We start from the raw sequence: 26781 nt of genomic DNA, 5'->3' as shown, positions 1-26781 counted from the left end.
CCAAGGGAATAAAAATAGAATCATTTTTTCTAATATTAAATTATGCTATAGAAAATTAATCTGCTTGGATTTACTTAGTCAATTATAACCACTCTCATAAATTTAAGGTGTTTTAATCTCATTTTTTAATAGAGGGCTCTTAGATATATGTTTTATATATGTGTATAAAAATTATAGTTTACCTTCTATTATAACTCACTACTTCTCAGATGTTTTATAGTATATGGCCTGCCTGGGTGCTCAGTCATGTCTGACTCTTTTGCAACCCCATGGATTCTAGCCTGTCAGGCTCCTCTGTCCATTGGATTTTTTAGGCAAGAATACTGAGTTGCCATTTCCTCCTCCAAGGGATTTTCCCAACCCAGGGAACAAACCTGCATCTCTTGTGTCTCCTGCATTAGCAGGCAGATTGTTTACCACTGAGCCACCTGGGAAGCCCATTATACTATATGAAACATCCAATATCTCTAACTTAACTCCAATAAATAGTCTATGTATTGGTGTATTCTCTTACAATTTGAAAAATATGGAATCTTTGAAACAGTTCTGTTCTTTTTGAAGACTTATCTGCCTGTGACTATGTACATTACCACAGTATATGTGCTCCACTAAATGCATCGTCTTCCACTTGTCAGTTGATGGTATCTTCATCTCTACAAGATGCCAACAACTTTATAGTTCACTCTTACCTAGAAATCTCTTTTGGTTCCATCTTGATCTAGGTATCTTATCAACTCCACCATTATCATCATTGCTACTTTTCATTTTAATTACTGCGATAGCTCCCTAACTGGTCTATAGGTTGATGGCTCTTGTCAGCCCCCTCTTTTTACACTCTCTTTAGCAACTGGCAGATAGAGTAAGCCCTTTAGAAAATGATTCAAATTATCTCTTTCTGTTCACCTCTCTGCTCAAAACCCTCTAAAAATTCACCATTATATTCAAGAGCCACAGTCTTTACCAACATCCAGAGCATTCGCCATGTCCTGTAGATTTTACACACGCACATGCAAACATGCACTCACACAAATTGTTCCTTACTGCTCTCCATTTTTCATTCTACTTCAGCACATCAGACTTTTCTTTCTTACTCAAATATGTTAGAGTCTAAGCATATTAAGGTGAGCTCTGACCTGAGTATAGATTCCAAACACGTATTACAGAGAAATCCAGTAAGAGTAGGTTTCAGCAGAAACATTAATAAACTGTTCATAATCATCAGGTAAAGAATGTTGTTGAAACAATACCTCTATTGGTAGCAGGTGAGACTTGATTTTAAGGTTATTCTTATTTCTCAAATTATTTGTTTCCAAGTTCATTACTTTTTTCCTACTTGCAAAAATTTACCTATGGCTGATTCATGTTGAGGTTTGACAGAAAACAGCAAAATTCAGTAAAGCAATTGTCCTTCAATAAAAAATAAATAAATTAATGATTATATTGATAATTCACTTCATGTAGGATGGTTAAAAATATGGAGTTATGATTTAATCAGTCATCTAATATGATGATTATATACTTAAGTGTGTTGAAAAGTTAAAGTCAGAATTTTCTGAATAATCAGTCAAATACACAAACAGCAAAATAGCCTTCAATTCAGATTCTGATTTTAATTTTATTCCCTAGGATTAAAATTTTAAGTAAATTAATGTTACTCAAAGTAGTCTATTTAAACCCGAGGATTCCCTTTATAGTTTCCACTCCATCTTCTCCCAAATGTTTTAGTTATTATACATGCTGTTGCTGCTGCTAAGTCGCTTCAGTCGTGTCCGACTCTGTGCAACCCCATAGACGGCAGCCCACCAGGCTCCCTCATTCCTGGGATTCTCCAAGAAAGAACACTGGAGTGGGCTGCCATTTTCTTCTCCAATGCATGAAAGGAAAAGTGAAAGTGAAGTCGCTCAGTTGTGTCCAACTCTTAGCTACCCCATGGACTGCAGCCTACCAGGCTCCTCTGTCCATGGGATTTTCCAGGCAAGAGTACTGGAGTGGGTTGCCATTGCTTTCTCCGAGTTATAATTTATAGCTTCCTGTTAAAGAAACATGTTGATAAAAATGCTATGTTTCACATATGATGCAGAAAATAACTATTTTCTTCCATTTTTCTCATTAAAGTGCACTTGAATCTTTAATATGTCTCCACATTCAGTCCTTATTCAGATAATGAAAAAAAATTGAAAGATGCAAAACAATATTATGGTGTCCCACGTCTTCCCAAAATAAACTGCATGTTACACAGTTTACTAGAGATAAAATATCATTAAAAACAATAGTTATAATTATATATATTTTACTACAAGCTTGCATTCTCTGAATTTCTAGAACTATATTAGCAGTCTGAAAAATCAAACTGGGCAAACTTTACCTCCTGGGAAAATAAACTACCAAAGTTATTTTATTTAAAGATAAGAAGTTTAATAAAAAGAATTTATTTAATTTGCTTAATAAATAATACTTATTTTAAAATTTTTTCCTGTGTTGTCTAACTGTAATAATAAAATAAGAATTTGACATTAATTTTTATCTGATAACTTATTCTTCCCCCTTTACAGATACCATCCAAAAGGGAAACTACATTTTATATACATTTTCAGTTTCTAATGTAAGCATTCTCTTTGGACACATAATTAAATAAAATAGCTTGTTAATGTCTAGATTGTGCCTTTTCTTAGAAATATGTTGCATTTCTCTCCAAAGATCAATGGAAAGGAATGAAATTAATTGTTTAATGTAAATTATTAAATTGTATATGAATTACCTTAAATTTTTATGTTTCAGTATAATAGTGCATTTCAGTATAATAGATGAGTTTCTGATGATGAAGTTTATACACAAAATCATCAGACTTCTTGTAAGCACTATGTCTTGTTTAAGCAGATCCTAGGAAAATAATCTCAGTATGTTTGACAATATTTTAATATAACAATCATAGCAGTGACTATCATGGATTTAGGGTGAAAATGAAAACGCTTTGCACAAGGTTAAATTTTGAATAATTAGTAGCAATGCTTCTTGTAGAAGTTAGATTTCTTCATATATTCTTTTTTTTTAAAGCTAAGTTATTCTTTGTCAACATTAGGGCTAGAATGAAAAGGGATATGCATGATTTGCATCATGCATAATTTATCTCTGAAAATAATTTTATGGCATGTATACAAAAAATTTTAGAGTCACTAATAAGTATATTTATATAAGCTACTTGAATGTGAAGAGCTGTTGAGAATGTAAGGATAGATGATTGGTATTTTCTTATTATATATATATATAATTAAATACTAAATACTAAATTATTAATGATTTCAGTGTAAATGAATTCTAAATTATGTGAGATTCAAAATATTTTCTTAGAATTTTATCTAATTCTTACGCCCTTTGGTCCAGAGTTTTTACTTAGCAATTTTCATAAAAACGTGTGTTGGTTAATTGTCTTTATTTAGTAAATAGATATTTAGAACTTTAGAATTTATATATATTTAGAACTGTAAGATTTAATCAGTTTGCTATAAATACACTTGTATTGTTATTTTGGATTTGTATATAATTTATATATATATTTAGACAATTTATATATATTTTATATATTTAGAACTATACAATTTATATATATTTAGACATAATCTATATATCTAAATATATAATTTATATATATTTAGAACTATAATATTTAATTAGTTCGCTATAAATACACTTATAGTGTTATTTCTGATTTGTATCCAGTGACCTTCTACTTGATATATAATATATATATTTTTTTCAGAACAAGCTAGATATCACATGTATGCATTCATCATACCCAGAAGGAACTGCTTTAGCGTTTGAGACTATAAAAGTCCTTGGGTTGATAGACACTGTAACAGAAGTTTCAGTGATAGAAGATGATCAACCACTGAGAGCTCACTACAATTTCAGTTATGATGCTTCCAACCAGGTAAATACAATGTCTTAAGATATGTTAGTGTCATATTCTGTAATATTTAACATATAATCATTTAGACTCTTGGTTTTGTGATTTTTTTATTCATTACATCTCTAGTTTTATTTTCCTTTTGCTGGCAATATTCCATTTTAGGTCATTTCAATTCATATTGAGATATCAACCATAAGGTGAATTCATACTACACCCTCTCTATTCAGTTTTTTTTTTTTCTATTCAGTTTTATCTTGGATATCACTTATCTCTGCTTTCCTAATATTTTTTTTATTCCATTTCTCTAATTTACCTGCTGCATACAATAAAAAATGAAAATGTCTTAATTTCTCATTTAAGACTCCTTAAGTTATTGATTCAATTCATTTCTTCAGTTTTCCCCCACTTCTCCTTTCATGAGCTCTCTTTGTCCTCAACATATCTTGTATCAATATTCTTTTTCAAATTTTTGTTAACATTCTTCCCTTCTAGTGGTCCCTTTCTTATGCTCATTCTTTCCTGCTTTGATAAATGTACTAGAGAGGGTAAAAAAGTAGCAGAACTGGGTTCAAATTCTAACCCTGCAGTTTGTGCATTTAAACACAATAGATTAATGTCTCAGCTTCCTCATATGTAAAATGAAATATTTAATCATAGTGTTGCTTAACTATGTTAGACAAAATAATTTAAAACATAGAAGTGATTTTTATTGGCATTTATTTTCCTACCATTTCTATCATCCTAATTATTAGTAATGTTAGCATAAATTCCAAATTAAGATATAGAACATGATTTTGGAGTGTTTTTGTGTAGCTCCTAAGCTCCTTAGCCCAGAATTTTCCATGTAGGAATTTCCATAAAATATGTATTGGTTAATTGTTTTTTTTTTTAATTTAGTAAATGTACTATAAAATATATATCCCTGTGACTGTAAGAACTCATCAATATAAATTAAACACGGCAGGCTTATTGAGAATTTTATGAGTCTAGTAAAGATTATAAGGGGGCACAATACAAAATCATTTTATTATATGGTTTTTACAATTCCAGTTCACGTTTATTTCGCTGCTAATGTAGAGATTTATGAGGGCTTGGTGACTCAGCAGTAAAGAATACTCCTGCCAGTGCAGGGGACAAGGGTTTGATTCTTGGGTTGGGAAGTTTCCCTGCAGAAGGAAATGGTAACCCATGCTAGTATTCTTGCCTGGGAAATCCCATGGATAGAGGAGCCTGGCAGGCTACAGCCCATGGAGTCACAAAAGAGTCAGACATAATTTAACAACTAAACAACAACAAAGATTTACAAAGACACTTGGAGGTACATATTTCTAATTCTTCTGAGGTTGGACTAATCTTTATATGACTTTTTATTTCTAAATTATAGCTATGAAGGATAAAAAAATAAACTATACAGATGAAATTGGGATAAATTTTGTTACTGTCATAAATGACAACCAAACAAAAATTTGAAATATTGTAACAATGAAAATACATTCATGGCGTTCTCAAGGCAAGAATGCTGAAATTGTTTGCCATTCCCTCCTCCAGTGCACCATATTTTGTCAGAACATTGTACAGGAGGCAGTGACCAAAGCCATCCCCAATAAAAAGAATTCAAAAAGGCAAAATGGTTGTCTGAGGAGGTCTTACAAATAGCTGAAAAGAGAAGTGAAAGGCAAATGAGAAAAGCATTTCATGCAAAGATGGGCACAATAAAGGACAGAAACGGTATGGAGCTAACAGAAGCAGAAGAGATTAAGAAAATGTGGCAAGAATACACAGACGAACAATATAAAAAAGTTCTTAATGACCTAGATAAGCACAGTGGTGTGTTCATTTATCTGGAGCCAAACATCCTGGAGTGAGAAGTCAAATGCACCTTAGGAAGTATCACTAGGAACAAAGCTAGTGGAGGTGATGAAATTCCAGCTGAGCTATTTCAGATCTTAAAACAGAATGCTGTGAAAGTGCTACACTCAATATGCCAGAAAATTTGGAAAGCTCAGCAGTGGCCACAGGACTGGAAAAGGTCAGTTTCCATTCCAATTTGGAAGAAGGGTAATGGCAAGGGATGTTCAAACTGCAGTCCTCCATGCTACGCTTCAACAGTACATGACCAGAGAATTACCAGATGTACAGACTGGATTTAGAAAAGGCAGAGAAATCAGAGATCAAATTGCCAACATCCGTTAGATCAAGGAAAAAGCAAGAGAATTCTAGAAAAACATTTACTTTTGCTTCATTCACTACAGTAAAGCCTTTGTGTGGATCACAAACTGTAGGAAATTCTTAAAGAGATGGGAATACCAGACCACCTTACCTGCCTCCTGAGAAATCTGTATGCAGGTCAAGAAGCAGCTGTTAGAAGCAAACTCGAACAACAGACTGATTCAAAATTGGGAAAGGAGTGCAACAAGGTCATATATTGTTGCCCTGCTTATTTAGCTTATATGCAGAGTACGTCATGTGAAATGCCAAGTTGAATGAATCACAAGCTGGAATCAAGATCGAAAGAAGAAATATCAATAAACTAAGATATGCAGATGACACCACCCTTATGGCAGAAAGTGAAGAAGAACTAAAGAGCTTCTTGATGAAGATGAAAGAGGAGAGTAAAAAAGCTGGCTTAAAATTCAACATTCAAAAAACTAAGATCATGGCATCTAGTCCCATCACCTCAAGGCATATAGATGGAGAAACAATGGAAACAGTGACAGACTTTATTTTCTCGGTTCCAAAATCATGCGGACAGTGACTATAGCCAGGAAATCGAAAGATGCTGGCTCCTTGGAAGAAAAGCTATGACAAAGCTAGACAGCTTATTAAGAAGCAGAGACATTACTTTGCCAACAAAAGTCTATGTAGTCAAAGCTATTATTTTTCCAGTAGTCATGTACGGATGTGAGAGTTGGACCATAAAGAAAACTGAGTGTTGAAGAATTGATGTTTTTGGACTGTGGTATTGGAGAAGACTCTTGAGAGTCCCTTGGACTGCAAGGAGATCCAACCAGTCAATCCTAAAGGAAATCAACCCTGAATATTCATTGGAAGGACTGGTGCTAAAGCTGAACTTCCAATACTTTGGCTACCTGATGCGAAAAGCTGACTCATTGGAAAAGACCTTATGCTGGGAAAGATAAAAGGCAGGAGGAGAAGGGGACGACAAAGAATGAGATAGTTGGATGGCATTACATACTCAAAGGACATGAGTGTGAGCCAGCTCCGGGAGATGGTGAAGGACAGGGAAGTCTGGTGTGCTGTAGTCCATGGGGTCTCTAAGAGTCAGACAGGAGTGAACGGCTAAACAGCAACAACAACAACAATGAAAATAATAGTGTATGGAATATACTTATGTGTACTCCATGTTAATGGAGTATATAGTATATACTCCAATACACAATTGTATATATGTGTGTGTGTGTGTGTGTGTATACACACTACAATATACTATTATATTTGTATACATGCATACATTATGTGTACATATGTATATGTTGTGTGTGCTTAGTTGCTCAGTTGTGTCCAACTCTTTGCCATCAAATGGACTGAAGCCCACCAGGCTCCTCTGTCTATGGGGATTCTCCAGGCAAGAATACTGGAGTGGGTTGCCATGCCCTCCTCCAGGGGATCTTCCCAACTGAGGGATCAACTCCAGGTCTCCTGCATTGCAGATGGATTCTATACTGACTGAGGCACCAGGGAAGCCCATACATATATTGTGTATATGCGTATATGTGTGTGTATGCCTACTAAGTCGCTTCAATCATGTCTGACTCTGAGACCCTATGGACTAACCCTCCAGGCTCCTCTCTCCATGGGATTCTCCAGGCAAGAATACCGGAGTGGGTTTCTTTTTCCTTCTCCAGGGGATCTTCCCTACCCAGGGGTCGAACCCACATCTCTTATATAACACTATCCTCTCATTTTTTTCTTTTTGTGTATTCCCATATTATTTCCTAACTTGTACCTCAAATATTGTTAGCAGTGGATTTGACTCAGGAAGCCTCCAAATCAACCACTGTGTCAACTCTGTCTTCACTGAAGAAATTAATATTTATTTCATTCCTGATAGTCCAAGCCTTGTGCCCCAAGCATTGTATGTCTTTCAAATTTCACATATTATGTATTTGTTAATCTCAATTTACAGAGGGAGGAAATTGAAGCTAAAATAAGAGAGATGTTTCCTCAGACTCATGGGCATTTATTGGGAGAACTGAGGAGTAAACTCATGTCTGGATTTAAAGGCATTTTTCATCAGTATTCTGTAATTTCTTATAGTTTTCCTGTCTTGAGGTGCTAACTTTTCCAGTGGTATGACATTTTCTCCTATCTATTCTTTTCTTTCACTATTACATTAAAATTATTAAGATTTGATTTGAAGAATTGCCAAAATGTTAACTATTTTTGAATTATCCAGTAGTCAGAAACACTCTACTGTTTTCTTTGTCTTCAAAGATTCTAGAAATTTACAATCTGACATTTAACCTTGGAGGAAACTTTACTGTTCAATGGGATCAAACTTTCTTGGAAGTTGAAAAGTTTACTTGTTATCCAGATTCAGACACTGCAACTAAAGAACGCTGTGAAGAACGTGGCTGCTTATGGCAAACGGTAATAAGATTTTTAATTATTCATGAATGGATTTCACATAAGCATTTCAATGTAAACTGTACATATTAAAATTTTAATTCTACAGCATATAAACTAAATTCATCTAGAGAAACATTTGGAATTTGAAATTAAACTTCTAATAGGTAATTTATCTTAATTAATTCTCCAAAGACATGGTTTAGTACATGCTATGCTAAACGTATGTGTAAATTGCTCTTCAGGTACTTTAGAAATAGTGTGACTTTATTTAATAAAATAGAACTCTATTTGTTGCAAACTGTTAAATATGGGTTTTAACTGACTAGCTTAGTTCAGCAAGGTATTTTGCAAGTAGGGAGTAGTCTTTCAAAGGCATTGTCTCAAGTTATCAAAACTTCTGAAATTATTGATGGGTTGTAAATGTTCCACTCAGAGGTGATAATTTCTGCCAGTCATTCTGGTCAAACTTTCAAGAACAATGATGGTCATTGGTAGCAGAAGTTTTACAGAAGGGTATATGAGAAGAGTACCCTCATGTGCTTATTTTTTTTATAAATTCTGAGGTTTTGGTTACATCGATGGGCTTTGTCAGAAAAAAAAAAAAAAACACAAAAAACATTTATTTCATGATCAGTTCAGTCGTTCAGTCGTGTCTCTTTGGGATCCCATGAACTGTAGCACGCCAGGCCTTCCTGTCCATCACCAACTCCCGGAGTTTACTCAAACTCAGGTTCATTGAGTCGGTGATGCCATCTAACCATCGCATCCTCTGTCGGCCCTACTCCTCCTGCCTTCAATCTTTCCCAACATCAGGGTCTTTTCAAATGAGTCAGCTCTTTGCATCAGATGGTCAAAATATTGGAGTTTCAGCTTCAACATCAGTCCTTCCAATGAACACCCAGGACTGATCTCCCTTAGGATGGATTGGTTGGATCTCCTTGCAGTCCAAGGGACTCTCAAGAGTCTTCTCCAACACCGTAGTTCAAAAGCATCAATTCTTCTGCACTCAGCTTTGTTTATAGTCCAACTCTCACATCCATACATGACTACTGGAAAAACCATAGCCTTTACAAGAGGGACCTTTGTTGGCAAAGTAATGTCTCTACTTTTTAATATGCTATCTAGACTGGTCATGACTTTCCTACCAAGGAGTAAGCCTCTTTTAATTTCATGGCTACAGTCACCATCTGCAGTGATTTTGGAGCCCAAAATAAATAAATAAATAAATAAATAAATAAATAAATAAATAAAGTCAGCCACTGTTTCTACTGTTTCCCCATCTGTTTTCCATGAAGTGATGGGACTGGATGCCATGATCTTAGTTTTTTGAATGTTGAGTTTTAAGCCAACTTTTCCACTCTCCTCTTTCATCTTCATCAAGAGGCTCTTTAGTTTTTCTTCACTTTCTGCCAGAAGGGTAGTGTCATCTGCATATCTGAGGTTAGTGATATCTCTCCTGGCAATCTTGATTCCAGCTTGCGCTTCCTCCAGCTCAGCTTTTCTCATGATGTACTCTGTGTATAAGTTAAATAAGCAGGGTGACAATAGACAGCCTTGATGTACTCCTTTTCCTATTTGGAACCAGTCTGTTGTTCCATGTCCAGTTCTAACTGTTGCTTCCTGACCTGCATACAGGTTTCTCAAGAGGCAGGTCAGGTGGTCTGGTATTCCCATCTCTTGAAAAATTTTCCACAGTTTGTTGTGATCCACACAGTCAAAGGCTTTGACATAGTCAATAAAGCAGAAATAGATGTTTTTCTGGAACTCTCTTGCTTTTGCGATGATCCAGCAAATGTTGGCAATTTGATCGCTGGTTCCTCTGCCTTTTCAAAAACCAGCTTGAACATCTGGAAGTTCATGGTTCACATATTACTGAAGCCTGGCTTGGAGAATTTTGAGCATTACTTTACTAGCATGTGAGTTGAGTGCAATTGTGTGGTAGTTTGAGCATTCTTTGGCACTGCCTTTCTTTGGGATTGGAACGAAAACTGACTGTTTCCAGTCCTGTGGCCACTGCTGCGTTTTCCAAATTTCATGTTACCAACAAATTAAATGCATGTCTTATTACACTGAGAAGAGTCTAGACACATCTGCCAGCAACTTCCCAGAAATGTCTGCACTTATATGAGGAATACATAGATTACATGACCCTCATTCCTCTTCATTGCTTGGTAAAATAGCATAATCTTTACCATTAGGAAAGGTTGTGAAAGAACTGAAGAAAACAAGTGAGAAGGAGAAAAGATTCTGAAATCAACAAAAAGAAATAGTGAAGTATCATTACAGTATGCCTACAGTATCTTCTTTTTAAATGCAACTCTTCATTCAAATCCATACCCATCCTCCATTGAGTTCAGTGTATGGTCACTTCTGTTATCAAAATGAATCTAAAGAATGGTACTAAAGCTCCAGTAACTTCTAATAAGAAAGTGTGAAACATTTACTTTTCCCATTACTATTACTCTTCATATTCAACACCTTATAGATTTTTTTTTTTTTACCTTATAGATTTTTAAGTCAAATAAGTGGAGCTTTAACATTAGATGTTTATTAAATATAATTTAGAAAATTAATGTTTCTTTAGACCATATTGTTTATTCATTGATTCATTTAACAAATACTTGAGAACTACTATGTTCTAGGCACTATTCTAGGAGAACAAAATAAATGAAACGCTCTTCTCTGTTAGAGATTATATATCAGTGTGGGAAAACAAACAGATAAGTTAAAAAGTTGTTTTAGGGACTTTCCTGGTGGTCCAGTGGTTAAGACATTGCCTTCCAGTGCAGGGACTATGGGTTCAATCCCTCTTCAAGGAGTTAAGATCCCACATGCCCTGCAGCCAAAAAGTCAAGCATAAAACATAAATAATATTGCAACAAATTCAATAGACTTTAAAAATGGTCCACATCAAAAAATATTTTAAAAACTTAAAAAATAAAAATTGTGTTTTATGTTAGATAATTATTACAGAGAACAAAAAGCAGAAAAGGAAAAGGGAGGATGTGGGATGCCAGTGGTGTAACTATAATTAGTGTGCACAAAAGGTTTCTTTGAAAAGGTGGCATTTGTTAAAAGAGATGAAGGAAAGAAAGGAAGGAATAATATTCCAGAAAGAAAATAAATCAGCCTGAATTGAACCTGAAGTAAAAATGTACCTGGTAGAGTCTACAAACAGCAAGGAGGCCATCATGTCTGAAACAGAATGAGTGAAATGAAGAACAGCAGGATATAAAATTACAGACATATGAAAACAAATAATATAGATCAATTACTCAGACAACTTTTAGGAGTAAAATTTCTACTCCAAGATAGAATTCTACTGGAGAGTTTTGAACAGGCAAATAAGTAGATTAAATTTCCATGTTAATGGAATTATGATGGCTTCTGTGTTGAGAACAGACTCTGAGAATACTAACACAGGGAGCCCAGGAAGGATGTTACTGTGGTAAACGAAGTAAAATATTGGTGGATTGAGCCAAAGTGGTAACAGTAGAATTAGTAATATGTGTTTGACTTTGTGGGGAGCTTCCTAGGTGTCTTATTGGTAAATAATCCATCTGCCAGTGCAAGAGACCCAGGAGACTCAGGTTCAATTCCTGAGTCAGGAAGATCCCCTGGAGGAGGAAATGGCAGCCCACTCCAGTATTCTGGCCTAGTAAATCCCATGGAAATAGGAACCTGGAGGGCTATTGTCCAGGGAGTTACAAAGAGTCAGACACAACTTAGTGACTAAACACACACACGATTGACTTTTGTCCATATTTTTAACATAAAGCTAGAAAGTGTTGTTCTTTGATTGGATATGGGATATGAGAGAAAAGAAGAGTAAAAATGACTTCAAACTTTTGGTGTAAACAGCTGAGAAAACGAAAAAGTATTTAGTAACACACTGTCAAAACTATGGGGAAACAAAGAGGGGAAGAGTTATGCTTTGGACAAATTAAAATTGAGACACTCAATACAAATCAAAGTGAAGCTTTTCAATTGTGAGATATAAACTAATGAATACACAAAAGAAATATACAAATAAGATCTTCATGACCTAGATAACCACGATGGTGTGATCACTCACCTAGAGCCAGACATCCTGGAATATGAAGTCAGTGGGCCTTAGAAAGCATCACTATGAACAAAGCTAGTGTAGGTGATGGAACTCCGGTTGAGCTATTTCAAATCCTAAAAGGTGATGCTGTGAAAGTGCTGCATTCAATATACCAGCAAATCAGGAAAACTCAGCAGTGGCCACAGTACTGGAAAAGGTCGGTTTTCATTCCAATCCCAAAGAAAGGCAATGCCAAAGAATGTTCAAACTACTGCACAATTGCCCTCATTTCACATGCTAGCAAAGTAATGCTCAAAATTCTCGAAGACAGGTTTCAATAGTATGTGAACCATGAACTTCCATATGTTCAAGCTGGTTTTAGAAAAGGCAGAGGAACCAGCGATCAATTTACCAACGCCCTTTGGATCACAGAAAAAGGAAGAGAGTTCCAGAAGAAACATCTACTTCTGCTTTATTGATTATGTCAAAGCCTTTGACTGTGTGGATCACAATTAACTGTGGAAAATACTTCAAGATATTGAAGTAACAGACCACCTTATCTGCCTCCTGAGAAATCTGTATGCATGTCAAGAAGCAACAGTTAGAACTGGACATAGAGCAAAAGACTGGTTCCAAACTGGGAAAGGAGTACATCAAGGCTATATATTGTCACCCTGCTTATTTAACTTATATTCAGAGTACATCATGTGAAATGCTAGGCTGGATGAAGCACAAGCTGGAATCAAGATTGCCGGGAGAAATATCAATAACCTCAGATATGCAGATGACACCACCCTTCTGGCAGAAAGTGAAGAAGAACTAAAGAGCCTCTTGATGAAAGTGAAAGAGGAGAGTGAAAATGATGGCTTAAAATTCAACATTCAGAAAACTAAGATCATGGTATCCAGTCCCACCACTCCATGGCAAATAGATGGGAAAACAGTGGCAGACTTTATTTTCTTGAGCTCAAAAATCACTGCAGATGCTGAGTGCAGCCGTGAAATTAAAAGACACTTGCTCCTTGAAAGAAAAGCTATGACCAACCTAGACAGCATAATAAAAAGAAGAGACATTTCTTTGCTGACAAAGGTCCACCTAGTCAAGGCTATGGTTTTCCTATAGTCATGTATGGTTGTGAGAGTTGGATTGTAAAGAAAGCTGAGCACCGAAGAATTGATGCTCTTGAACTGTGGTGTTGGAGAAGACTCTTGAAAGTCTCTTGCACTGCAAGGAGATCCAACCAATCCATCCTAAAGGAAATCAGTCCTATATATTCATTGGAAGAACTGATGCTGAAACTGAAGCTCCAATACTTTGGTTACCTGATGCAAAGAACTGGCTAATTGGAAAAGACCCTGATTTGGGGAAAGATTGAAGGCAGGAGGAGAAGGGGATAGCAGAGGATGAGATGGTTGGATGGCATCACTGACTCGATGGACATGAGTTTGAGCATGCTCTGGGAGCTGGTGACAGACAGGGAAGCCTGGGGTGCTGCAGTCCATGGTGTTGCAAAGAGTTGGACACGACTGAGTGACTGAACTGAATTGAAACTAATGAAACTGAAAATTTTACATCTACATTTTATATCTTACCAGTGATGTAAAATTTTCAGTTTCAATAGTTTAAAGCTTAACATTCAGAAAACTAAGATCTTGGCATCTGGTCCCATCACCTCATGGGAAATAGATGGGGAGACAGTGGAAACAGTGGCAGACTTTATTTTTGGGGGCTCCAAAATCACTGCAGATGGTGATCACAGCCATGAAATTAAAAGACGCTTACTCCTTGGAAGGAAAGTTATGACCAATCTAGATAGCATATTAAAAAGCAGAGACATTACTTTGCTAACAAAGGTCCGTCTGGTCAAGGCTATGGTTTTTCCAGTGGTCATGTATGGATGTGAGAGTTGGACTGTGAAGAAAGCCAAGTGCTGAAAAATTGATGCTTTTGAACTGTGGTGTTGCAGAAGACTCTTGAGAGTCCCTTGGACAGCAAAGAGATCCAATCAGTCCATCCTGAAGAAAATCAGTGCTGGGTGTTCATTGGAAGGACTGATGCTGAAGCTGAAACTCCAATACTTTGGCCAACTCATGCGAATAATTTACTCATTGTAAAAGATCCTAATGCTGGGAAGGATTGGGGGCAGGAGGAGAAGGGGATGACAGAGGATGAGATGGCTGTATGGCATCACTGACTCGATGGGCATGAGTTTGAATGGACTCCAGGAGTTGGTGATGGACAGGGAGGCCTGGCGTGCTGCAATTCATGGGGTCACAAAGGATCAGACACGATTGAGTGACTGAACTGAACTGAACTGAACTGATTGCAGTGACATCATCAAGGGAAGGAGCTTGAAAAGGGGAAAGTTCAAAAACTAAACTTCAGAATCATCCAATGCTTTGACTGAGGGAAATGATAAGGAATCAGTAAAGAGACTGAAAATAAATTGTAAATGAATTAGATTGAAAACAATTTGTTTGTCGTTCTTGTCAGCCAAGCGAACAATGCATTTCGAGGCAGAGAAAATTACCAATTGTGCAAATTATACTTATAAATTAGTAAGATAAGAACTAGAAAGTGGCATGGATTTGGCATCACGGAAGTCTTTGGTAACTATTACAAGAGAAATACTGATAGAGTTCTGGGATTAAAAGCCTCATCAGAGTGAGAATGAGATTACATTAATACTGAAGTCACAACTTAGATATAGAGACTATGGTGAGCTTTTTATATTTGGCCATAAGGAAAGCATACAAGATAGAGCAGTAATTGGAGAAATTAACCAGGTGACAGTTTCTTTAAGATGCATGCATGCTAAGTCACCTCAGTCATATCTGACTCTTTGCAACCCTATGGACTGTAGCATGCCAGGTTCCTCAGTCCATGGGATTCTCCAGGCAAAAACACTGGAGTGGGTTGCCATTTCCTTCTCCAGGGATTCTTCCCAACCCAGGGATTGAACCTGCATCTCTTGAATGTCCTGCATTGGCAACTGCAATGTTTATAACTAGCGCTACAGGATGGGAAAACTCAAATCAGTTTATGCCATTGGAAATAACCTGTAATGAGTGGAATATTAGTAACATAGGACAGAAGGTTGAGAACTGCAGGAGAAATGTCTTTGCTGGCAAAGAGGCATAGGACTGGGTGCATAGGAGAATGAAATGGTTCTCCTTAAATAGAATCATAGGCAGAACATATTTTGTAACAGGAAGTAAAGAGGTGGTTAGGTAGTTGTCCTGTTTCCTTCTGATATTTCTTCTGATTGCTTTCCTTTTCATACTGAAATAGTAAGGAAAATCATTAGGAGATGATGACAATAGGGAGGATTTTTTTCATGAAGACAAAAGGAAAATGTTATCCAGGGCAGTGTGATAGTGAATGAACTAGGCAAATATGGCATCATTGTGTCTTTTGGACCCACTCTAACTTTCATGATTATGTAAAGGGAGAGAAATCTGCATGATTGCCAGCATTCTTTTCAAGCCACATTCAACCACACAACTGTAGGAACTGAGATTTAGACAGAAAGTTGACGTGTTAGTTACTCCATTGTGCCAGGCTCCTCTGTCCCTGGAATTCTCCAAGCAAGAATACTGGGGTGGGTAACCATTCCCTTCTCCAGGGGATCTTCCTGACTGAGGGATCCCTCAGTTCAGTTCAGTCACTCATTTGTGTCTGACTCTATGCCATGCCATGGACTGCAGCATGCCAGACTTCCTTGTACATCACTAACTCTTGGAGCTTAGTCAAACTCATGTCCAACGAGTCGGTGATGCCATCCAACCATCTCATCGTCTGTTGTTCCCTTCTCCTCCAGCCTTCAATTTTTCCCTGCATCAGGCTCTTTTCCAATTAGTCATTTCTTTGCATCAGGTGGCCAAAGTATTGGAGTTTCAGTTTCAGCATCAGTCCTTCCAATGAACACCGAGGACTGATTTCCTTTAGGATGGACTAGTTGGATCTCCTTGCAGTCCAAGGAACTCTCAAGAGTCTTCTCCAACACTACAGTTCAAGAGCATCAATTCTTCAGTGCTCAGTTTTCTTTATAATCCAACTCTCACATCCATACATGACTACTAGAAAAACCATTGCCTTGACTAGACGGACCTTTGTTGGCAAAGTAATATCACTGCTTTTTAATATGCTGTCTAGGTTGGTCACAGCTTTTCTTCCAGGGAGCAAGCGTCTTTTAATTTCATGGCTGTAGTCACCATCTGCAGTGATTTTGGAACCCAAGAAAATAAAGTCTGCCACTGTTTCCACTGTTTCCCCATATATTTCCCATGAGGTGGTGGGACCAGATGCCATGATCTTAGTTTTCTGAATGTTGAATTTTAAGCCATCATTTTCACTCTCCTCTTTCACTTTCATCAGGAGGCTCTTTAGTTCTTCACTTTCTGCTGTAAGGGTGGTATCATCTGCATGTCTGAGGTTATTGATATTTCTCCCAGCAATCTTCATTCTATCTGGTGCTTCATCCAGCCCAGTATTTCTTGTGATGTACTCTGCATATAAGTTAAATAAGCAGGGTGACAATATACAGCCTTGATGTACTCCTTTCCTGATTTGGAACCAGTCATGTCCGGTTCTAACTGTTGCTTCTTGACCTGCATACAGATTTCTCAGGGACAGGTTGGGTGGTCTGGTATTCCCATCTCTTTAAGTATTTTCCACAGTTTGTTCTGATCCACACAGTCCAAGGCTTTGGCATAATCAATAAAGCAGAAATAGATGTTTTTCTGGAACTCCCGTCCTTTTTCAATGATCCAATGGATGTTGGCAATTTGATCTCTGTTTCCTCCTAAGTTTGAGAATTTCTCAGTCTTATCTTTTATAACTGAAGATTACTGGCAAGGTTTGTGGTAGAACATCCCTCAGTTTGGGTCCAGTTGATGTTTTCTGAAGATGGTGGCTCAGACGGAAAAGGGTCTGCCTGCAATGCAGAATACCTGGGTTCAATCCCTGGGTTGGGAAGATCCCCCTGGAGAGCGTATGGCTACCCACTCCAGGATTCTTGCCTGGAGAATTCCACATACAGGGTAACCTGGTGAGCTGTAGTCCATAAAGCCTCAAAGAATTGGACATGACTAAGAGATTTTAGACAGTAGGTTTTCACACAGTATTGTTTTTTCAACTGGGTATAAGAAAGCAAGCAAGGGACATAGAGATTGAGATGATATGGAAAGGGGTGATTTAGATGGGATTCTGCAGTTTCCATAAATTAAACAGTATATTTATTTTCATCCTAACTACAAAAAAAAACAGCAATGCTGATAAACTATAAAGAAAGATAAAGTGAAAGCACTTAAAATGATTAAGGGGAAGTGATTCTGGGCAGAAAGATAGCTGTGAGGGAGACATACATATTTTGCAGTTTTCTAAAGTCAGTCATTTTCCTGTTTCCATTGGCACTCAATTCCTTGCCTTTGGAATGAGTACCGAAATATCTATATCAGTTAAGGATTTCTTGAAGCCGAAAGTGTCGGAGACCTAGAATTTGATTTAGTAAAACAAGACAGAATTTATTCTTTTATTACAGGAAAAAAAAAAAAATTCCAGGCCTAATAGTCTAGAATTTCAATGTTGTCAGTGTCCACTATTTATAATTTGTTTTTCATCCCCAATTTTTATTATGCCATTGTACATGCATTTCTGGTTTCCCTGGTGGCTCAGAGGGTGAAGAATCCACCTGCAATGTAGAAGACCTGGGTTTAATCCCTGGGTTGGGATAATCCCCAGGAAGAGGGCATGGCAACTCACTGCAGTATTCTTGCCTGGAAAATCTCCATGGACAGAGGAGCTTGGCAGGTTATAGTCTATGGGGTCACATAGAGTTGGACACAACTGAGCGACTAAGCATTCACAGCACATGTATGCATTCTAGGCCTGGAAGGTGGAGGAGCAAAGGATACCCTTATTTGATCATCTTATATCCTTTCTTTTAAGGAGATTTGGGGCATCATATATAACTTCCTTAAAAGGGCCTGAGAAATACACATGGGTACATTGTTCTCCCAACAATATATTAATTTAATAAATCATAAAGATGGGAGAATGGATTGTGGTAAAGCAACTAGCCGTCAATGTCATAGTATTTCTCTGTTTTTCAGAGGTCTTAGCTTCCACCCCTATACAAACTAATTAGCTTTGATCTTTGGCCACATTTCCTATTTCAAATACTGGGAAGGATGTAATTAACCAATAGAAAGACCAGTCACAAAGTAAGGAGTAATACAATTTGATTATAAGTAAAAGAAAAGGACTTTAAAATATATGCCCTTTTGAAGGGTTTTGTAGAGTCATTTTACACACAAAAAGTAGTAATCAATATAAAGTGTAAAAACAATCTTGGAATCAAAATTTCTGAGTAATATACCTAATTATTTACAAAGACAACACAATCATTCTGTATTCTGAATTAAAAAACTATGACATTTGATTTTCCTTCTCTACTAGTCTATTTTTAGAGTCAAAATATAAATATTCTAAACATTTTAGTCCATAGTGTGCCATGTTGCCTGAGAGATATTTTGTGTTATGACTGCACTTTCACTTTAGCATTAAATAATTTTAAATTATTTAATGTATTTTATTACACTAAATAATATAAATTTGTAATTAATATTTAACAAATTACTTACAGACTTTTAATGTAAAGTTTTGTAAATCATACATGTGGTTAAGATGTCTACTTTGGTTTTCTTTAGCTAAATATTGCAATTCTTACAATTTCTGAAATTAACATGTATTGTGTTTTTAGGCTCATTTAGGAGCCAAAGCACCTGAGTGTTACTTTCCTAAAGAAGACAACTCTTATTTAGTCCATTCAACTCAGTACTCATCAGTGGGTATAATAGCTGACCTCCAGCTGAATACTGCAAATGCTCGAATAAAGCTACCTTCTGATTCCATCTCATCTCTTCGTGTGGAGGTGAAATATCACAAAGATGATATGTTGCAGTTTAAGGTATGTTTATTATAAACTATCACAATGCATGATTTGTCTCTCAAGAAAAAATTTAAATAGATTAGGTGCTTGGGTTTTTCATGTAATATTAAGGAATATTAATTGGATTGATGATCTTTTTATTCTATAAAGCTTTTTTTGTCTTCCTACAGAGCCCACAGCTAGATGCACAATAAGTAAAACTTTCTGTTTTTGCTAGCTTTTTGAATAATTAAACATATAGTGGTGATTTTTAGTTACTTAAATTCTTGATAAATTGATAAATCATTTAGTTGGACTTTGTTGGTTGTCCCATTCAAGTAAATAAAATAGGACAAAACAAATACAATAAGATCCTTATTGTTTCCATTATTTTTTTTAAACAGTGATCTTAAGTTTATGGCCAATACAGTAAGAAATACAAAAGAGATAATTTCTTTCAATAGTTATACTTAGCAGTTATTTTTTACTTAAGAGCGCCAAAGAACTCCATTAAGAAAACTATTAGAAATGGTACTGACTCATACATGACAAATGGAAAGCAATTTCATCCCATACATATGCAGACATTTAACAGAAGAAATACAAAATCTGGAATAAAATATTAAAATACTTAACACCCTTTTTTAAATATAAATTTATTTATTTCAATTGGAGGCTAATAAAAATGAAAAAAATTAAAGACAAATACAAAAAATGAGAAAACTAAGTGTTTACCTCATCAGCAAAGAAATAAATGGCAATTTGAGAAAAAAAACGTGTCTTTATTGCTTAACAAAGAATAGTATTAGAGTACATATTTTAATGAGAATGTTCACTAATAATATACTAATTCCAGAAAATAGTTTACCAATAGATATCAAGGATACTACAAGTTGTAATATATTCTGACCTAATATTGTCACTTGTAAGTAATATACTAAGTAAAGATGTGAATGAAGATAAATTAGCATTAATATTCATTGTAAAATCATACATAAGGCAAAAATATTGAGGCAGCTGTGTCTAACCATGAGTGGTAAATAATTTTGTGTATCCATATACGTGAATATCTAGCTCTGAAAGTTCTCTTCTTTAAGAGTTCTTACTGTATGGAAAAATGAATTACAAAACATTAAAACAGGTAAAATACAGTACATAATTTAATTCATTACATATCTATATATGTTTATGGAATTTGAAATAGATATTTGGGCCATGGATACAAAATTAGGAATTATGTAAATAAGAATTTAAATGTTCTTGTTTGAGGCATTATTTAAATTATTTAATGATATGTACCTAAATATGTTGGGCTTCCCTGATAGTTCAGCTGGTAAAGAATCCAGCCTGCAATGCAGGAGACAACAGTTTGACTCCTGGGTCATGAAGTTCCCCTGGAGACAGGATAGGCTACCCACTCCAGTATTCTTGGGCTTCCCTGGTGGTTCAGCTGGTAAACAATCTGCCTACAACGTGGGAGACCTGTGTTCTTGGGTTGGAAAGATCATGGCAACCCACTCCAGTATTCTTGCCTGGAGAATCCCCATGGACAGAGGAGCCTGGCAGGCTGCAGTCCATGGGGTTGCAAAGAATCAGACATGGTTGAGGGACTAAGAACAGCACAGTGCCTAATATGTCACCATTAAGAATGAAACATATCTCTTTTCACTATTTGTCTATAATAGATTTATGATGCCCAAAATAAGAGATATGAAGTTCCAGTACCATTAAACATTCCAGCTACACCAACAAGTACTTATGAAACTAGACTTTATGATGTTGAAATCAAGGAAAATCCTTTCGGCATTCAGATTCGAAGAAGAAGCACAGGAAGAGTTATGTAAGTGATTGAATTACTGGATATGAAGGATATTTTCATTTTAGCTTAGGAGGCAAAGTTGGATGATTATTTTCACAGCCTTCACTGTGCTACTGTGTCATCACATCAAAAGTGGTTTTAAAGGTATTAAATAATCGGCTTATTTTAACATTCAAAAACTAAAGTTAGCAATCTGTTAACAACTGGTCTAAGATTTTATTGACACTTTGGATGTGATGAATTTTGTTATTAAATATCAGACCCATTTTTCTATTCAAGCTGAGAGCAAAAACAAAGATTCATGTTGAAAATCTTGATGAGTGTTGTCAAAATAAGTATCTATAAATGTGTTTAGAAATATGTCAATATTTTATTGGAATGATTGAAATTGGAGTTTTTTTGTTCTGAATTTTGATCAAGTTAATACTATCTCTGTCAGGAATTGATGAAAGGAAGTTTAAATATATACATACAGATATGATTTTTATGTTCAATGAATAAATTTAATTTTTAAAATATTTCCTTTATTTTAGTGGAAAGTTTTACAAAGTACACTCCTATGTATTTTCTATTACAAAATACTTATATGTAATTTAAGCTTGCCCTGCTATCCTTTACGTGATGTTATCAGGATGTTTTCAGGTATTGTCAGTAGGGGTACAAATAATAAAGAAAAACATGTTTATATTGTTTCAAAATGTTGAAGAGTTTTGTTCCAAAGTTTAAAAAGCTAAATGATTTTGTGGAAAATCCCTGGTACAGAGACATTATTTATTGTTATTCAGGAAGCATTATTCTTTAGCAAATACTTTTCCAAAATCATTAATATAAAAATATGAATATGTTCCAAATTCTTTGTAATAATATGTTTTCTTCCCTACCAAATTTATTTTTCTCTTCTTTTATCTTCTTATTGCAAATGACATTCTGTGTAACACATTTCTTCTGGATTTCTTTGTAAACACATGTTTTTACAAATATAAATTAAAAGATAAAGAAAATGATTGGGTATAGTAATAGGGTTTGAAATTAAAATATACATTATGTGTTATTTATTTTGATATTGATTTCTTTTTATTCTATATGTAGTAAAAGTTTGCTTATTCTCTCAAGGGAACAGGAAAATGAAGGACTTTTAATTCTTAGGGCATATATTACTTCTAGTCATATATTAGTTATAGATTTATATTGATTTTATTTAAAAAAGTGACATATATCTAAAGACACACAAATAGCCATTACATGATTATGAATTTGTGAAACATATTTTGATATTTGTTAGCCAAAAATGTATTGGAATAATTATCTATTTCCATTTATATCTGGGTATAATAAGCCCTATATAGAGAAAAATACTACTGATTTTCACATCACCTAAGAAAGAATTACCATTATTATTTGTGATACTATTTGTATGCAATTTGTATGCATATACAGGAATAAAATTGTTTTCTTTTGTTTTCAGTTGGGATTCTCGCCTTCCTGGTTTTGCTTTTAACAACCAGTTCATTCAAATATCTACACGCCTGCCTTCAGAATATGTGTATGGTTTTGGGGAAATGGAACACACAACATTTAGGCGTGACCTGAACTGGCATACTTGGGGAATGTTCACAAGAGACCAACCCCCTGGTGTAAGTACCAGGACTTGACTACCATAAGTGGCAGCTAAGACACAGCCATCTCTTTGTTGGCCTGTATTTCAATATTGAAACAACGAAAGGGACTAGAAATCATGACAGTTGCTGAAGTGTTTTTCTGAAAAACAAACAAAAAGTCACAATAAAGTGCAGGTGAAAGTAAACGACTGATCAGATAATATCATTGACTACAGTGAGAAGTGAGGTCGTGACCCAATTGCTTACTCTCTCAACTGCATAGAAAGAACATTCAGATTCAATATTCCCTGCCAAATCCATGTTTACTTTCAGCTTTTAGAAAATAAGTGGCTAAGGTTCTCCTTGAAATTTTCTTTTTTACTCCTTACATAAAGATTGGATTCTCACTTTTTCCTTTGTTACCCTAAGCTGTAGTTGTGCATTTTTATGAGGTTACACTGTTAGTTACAAGTTTAGGAAATATTTTTATATGCTCATGACACTTTCCCCAAAGTTTTGTCTTATTAATGGTGTATATTTCATGAATATTTAATATATTGCTTGCAATTAATATTAATTATAATTACTCGAAATATATCATAGAAAAGTACATTTTAATAAAAATACTAGTTCATTTATCTTTTTCATATGTTATGTGTACTTAAAGGATGTATTCGGCATGAGATTATAAATGTGTATACTATCATAACCACTTTTTATTGTAAGGTACTCATACAATTTTTATTTGTATCACAATAGTTCAAACTTATGAGTGCTGTTTTTCATTTATTCCAGCTTGAAAGAGTATGTTTTACCAAAGTTTACCTCTTTAAAACCCTTCAGGGACTTCCCTCCTGATGCAGTAGTTAAAACTCCATGCTCCCCCTGCAGGCGGCACAAGCTTGATCCTTGGCTGGGGAATCAAAAAATAAAAACAAAAACCCTTCAACATTAAGTATTGGCATTATTAGGTTCATATAACCTTGATTCTAAATATATAAATTTTCTGTCACATGATACTCAGTTACTAGGATTCATTGTGGGTCAATGACATTAATTTGATTAAAGATCATCAACTTATAAAAAGTTTTGTAATCTTGACATTGAATCCTGCATATAGATTTTCCATTCTGAAAAATTAAAAGATGATGCTGAAAATGAAATTAAATGCTCAGTAGATGAGAAATATATTAATTGAAAATATTACCATAAAATATTACAGAAACTTAGATATCCCATTAAGTACTTAAGGAGATTGAGTACTTTGATAACTTTAATCATTAATAAAACATTCTATTATTGAAAAAGAAGTACCAATTCATAAATAAATTAAGATACATAATCTGTGGAAAGAAACCCAACTATTCTAAAGCCAGTGGTTTCTTTACATAAGTTAATTTGGCAGTATTTGTAAGTGTTACACAATTGTATATTCATTCCCATACTTTAATGCACTAATGGTTTGAATAATAAATAAATTAAAAAAAAAAGGGTTTGTTTTAATTCGGTCATAGTTTGGGTGTGCAATGAAGGAATATTTAAATTCCTAGGCTTAATCTTATAGTGAATTTGAATATTACATTGACAAAAATTCACATGCTATTATTATTTAAATATACATTATGTTTTTTTTCAATTTTAGTACAAACTTAATTCCTATGGATTTCATCCCTATTATATGGCTCTGGAGGATGAGAACAATGCTCATGGAGTTCTCTTACTTAACAGCAATGCAATGGGTAAAACAATTTTTAAAACAATTTAAAAAAATTTTAAATTAAAAAAAATCATATTTTATGTGACTCAAAAGAATAACTTATATATAGATAAAATGTAATCATATTTTGGATTTCCAGATGTTACATTTCAGCCAATGCCCGCTCTGACATATCGCATAATTGGAGGAATCTTGGACTTTTATATGTTTTTGGGCCCATCTCCAGAAGTCGCAACAAAGCAATACCATGAAGTATGATTGTACATTTTAAAAAGAGATAAAGTTTTCTTTATAGTATAAAGTATTTATCTTAGTTCACAAGGAATTTTTTTTTCCCAAAGGTAATCGGCCAACCAGTCATGCCACCTTACTGGGCTTTGGGATTCCAGTTATGTCGTTATGGGCACAGAAATACTTCACAAGTTGAAGAAGTATATAATGACATGGTGGCTGCTCAGATCCCTTATGTATGTATTTCAATTTTTAAAACAGTGTTAAATATGTCGTCTGTAAAAGCAGAAAGAAATAATTAAACACACATTTTAAAATTATTTAAACATTTGACAAAAAGCAATGCTTGGTTTGTTAGTAGCACAGAATGAGTTGGATATCAGATTATACAGATTGTCTTCAGCAGAGGGATAAAGAAACGGCTAATACCATTATTTTTCCGTCTTTCTTATCAGTCTAATGACTGTGAGTTGTGCTAGACAAGTCACCACGCACTTGCTTTTCTCTGAGAAACTCTGTGTCTCATAGGTAGTCAAACACATTTATTGTCTTCTTTTAAATGAGAGTAAGAATCCAGGGAATGTATTTCATCAACTGATATGACAAATTACATTAAAACAATTTGAGGTGAAACGACGACTTTTGCTGTGGAATTGATGACAGTTGTCATACAGAATCAGTGGGCTTGCAGAATATCCTCTTCCCTCAATGTGTGGGAAACTAAATATTTTTAAGTATCCAGAAGTAATCAGTTACTGTGATTTTTATTTTTTAGCAAGATTAAGGAATCTCAGGTATCCGCCTGGTAATATTCAAAAATTGAAATCTAGAATGCTTCATATATAAGAACTCACTCTAAGAAGAATAAGTAAGGTCTCATTTATAAGACCTCAGGACATACAGGAGAATCCAACATATGGTTCCTGAATACATTATTATAGGGAAATTAATTGTATAGGTTAATTATGTAGCAATATGAAAGTGAAAAAAATTTTTAAAGAAGATTTTTTCATTATTAGTTCTATGTTATTGATATTTTTTGTAATATCTAGAAAAAGAAATTGTCTTTAACAAAAAATAATTTTTTAAAGTAATTTAGGCCTAAATTAAAGATGTAAGAATATAATGAAAGCATTTATTCATGTAAATATATTTGTAAATATCTACTGGTAAACAACATTTTGCTTATTTAAGCTTGGGCTATTATTTTGAAAATGACTTTGGTGGATGATAAAAGAATAATTTAAAATAATTGGTGAATTTACTAGTTATTTTTCTCCTTTTATAATTTTAGAATTAATTGAAATTATCCCATATTTGCTTTTTGTTTCCAGAAATAGAGCAATACTTATTTCTGTATACTGTACAAAATTCCTAGTTATCATTCAGTATAATTTCATGACCTCATAAGTCCTTTACTCTTGAGTCTTATTTCTTTTGGGAATTATAAAACAAAAGATACTGATTTGAAAGGATTTTTACTTTGAAATCAGAGATACTATTTAATGAACTTTTAACAAAACATAGCATTTATATGAACTTGTTCTTAGAATATTTTGCATCTATACATGCTATTTTTATTTCTTGAATATTGCATTATTCAAATCTCTTACTTTTATAAACATGATAGAATGTGACAAACTCACTCTGCTGATTCTTACCCCACTACAACTCTCATATCTTTCAGGATGTTCAGTACACAGACATTGATTACATGGAAAGGCAACTAGACTTTACAATTGATGATGAATTCCGTGACCTTCCTCAGTTTGTTGACAAAATAAGAAGTGAGGGAATGAGATACATTATTATCCTGGTCAGTATCTATATTTTATCTTCTATCTGAGCCTTACTATCTTAGTTTTGTTCAGATTTTTATTCTGAATGAAAGGCGTTTCAAAATATGAAGTATGTAAGCTTGAATTCTACTCCCAAATCTAAAA

General features: G+C 34.7%; 1 protein-coding gene across 3 annotated transcripts in view; it reads left to right on the top strand.

The window, feature by feature from the left end:
• SI (sucrase-isomaltase) overlaps positions 1–26781 on the top strand; it is a 111205-nt gene that overhangs the window by 45707 nt on the left and 38717 nt on the right. For all 3 annotated transcript variants that reach the window (XR_006335416.1, XM_043875396.1, XM_043875397.1), the window contains 10 exons: positions 2553–2602; positions 3758–3928; positions 8363–8518; positions 19306–19512; positions 21159–21313; positions 22758–22926; positions 24533–24629; positions 24747–24859; positions 24949–25074; positions 26526–26654. Coding sequence is in view for 2 of the 3 variants with exons in the window: in XM_043875396.1 (XP_043731331.1) it covers positions 2553–2602; positions 3758–3928; positions 8363–8518; positions 19306–19512; positions 21159–21313; positions 22758–22926; positions 24533–24629; positions 24747–24859; positions 24949–25074; positions 26526–26654 (1373 nt within the window). In the remaining variant the exon portion in view is untranslated. The remainder of the gene's footprint in view (positions 1–2552; positions 2603–3757; positions 3929–8362; positions 8519–19305; positions 19513–21158; positions 21314–22757; positions 22927–24532; positions 24630–24746; positions 24860–24948; positions 25075–26525; positions 26655–26781) is intronic.

Source organism: Cervus elaphus, chromosome 19 (genome assembly GCF_910594005.1).
Source record: "Cervus elaphus chromosome 19, mCerEla1.1, whole genome shotgun sequence".
Lineage (NCBI taxonomy): Eukaryota > Metazoa > Chordata > Mammalia > Artiodactyla > Cervidae > Cervus > Cervus elaphus.
This window is presented reverse-complemented; position numbering and strand designations above follow the sequence as displayed.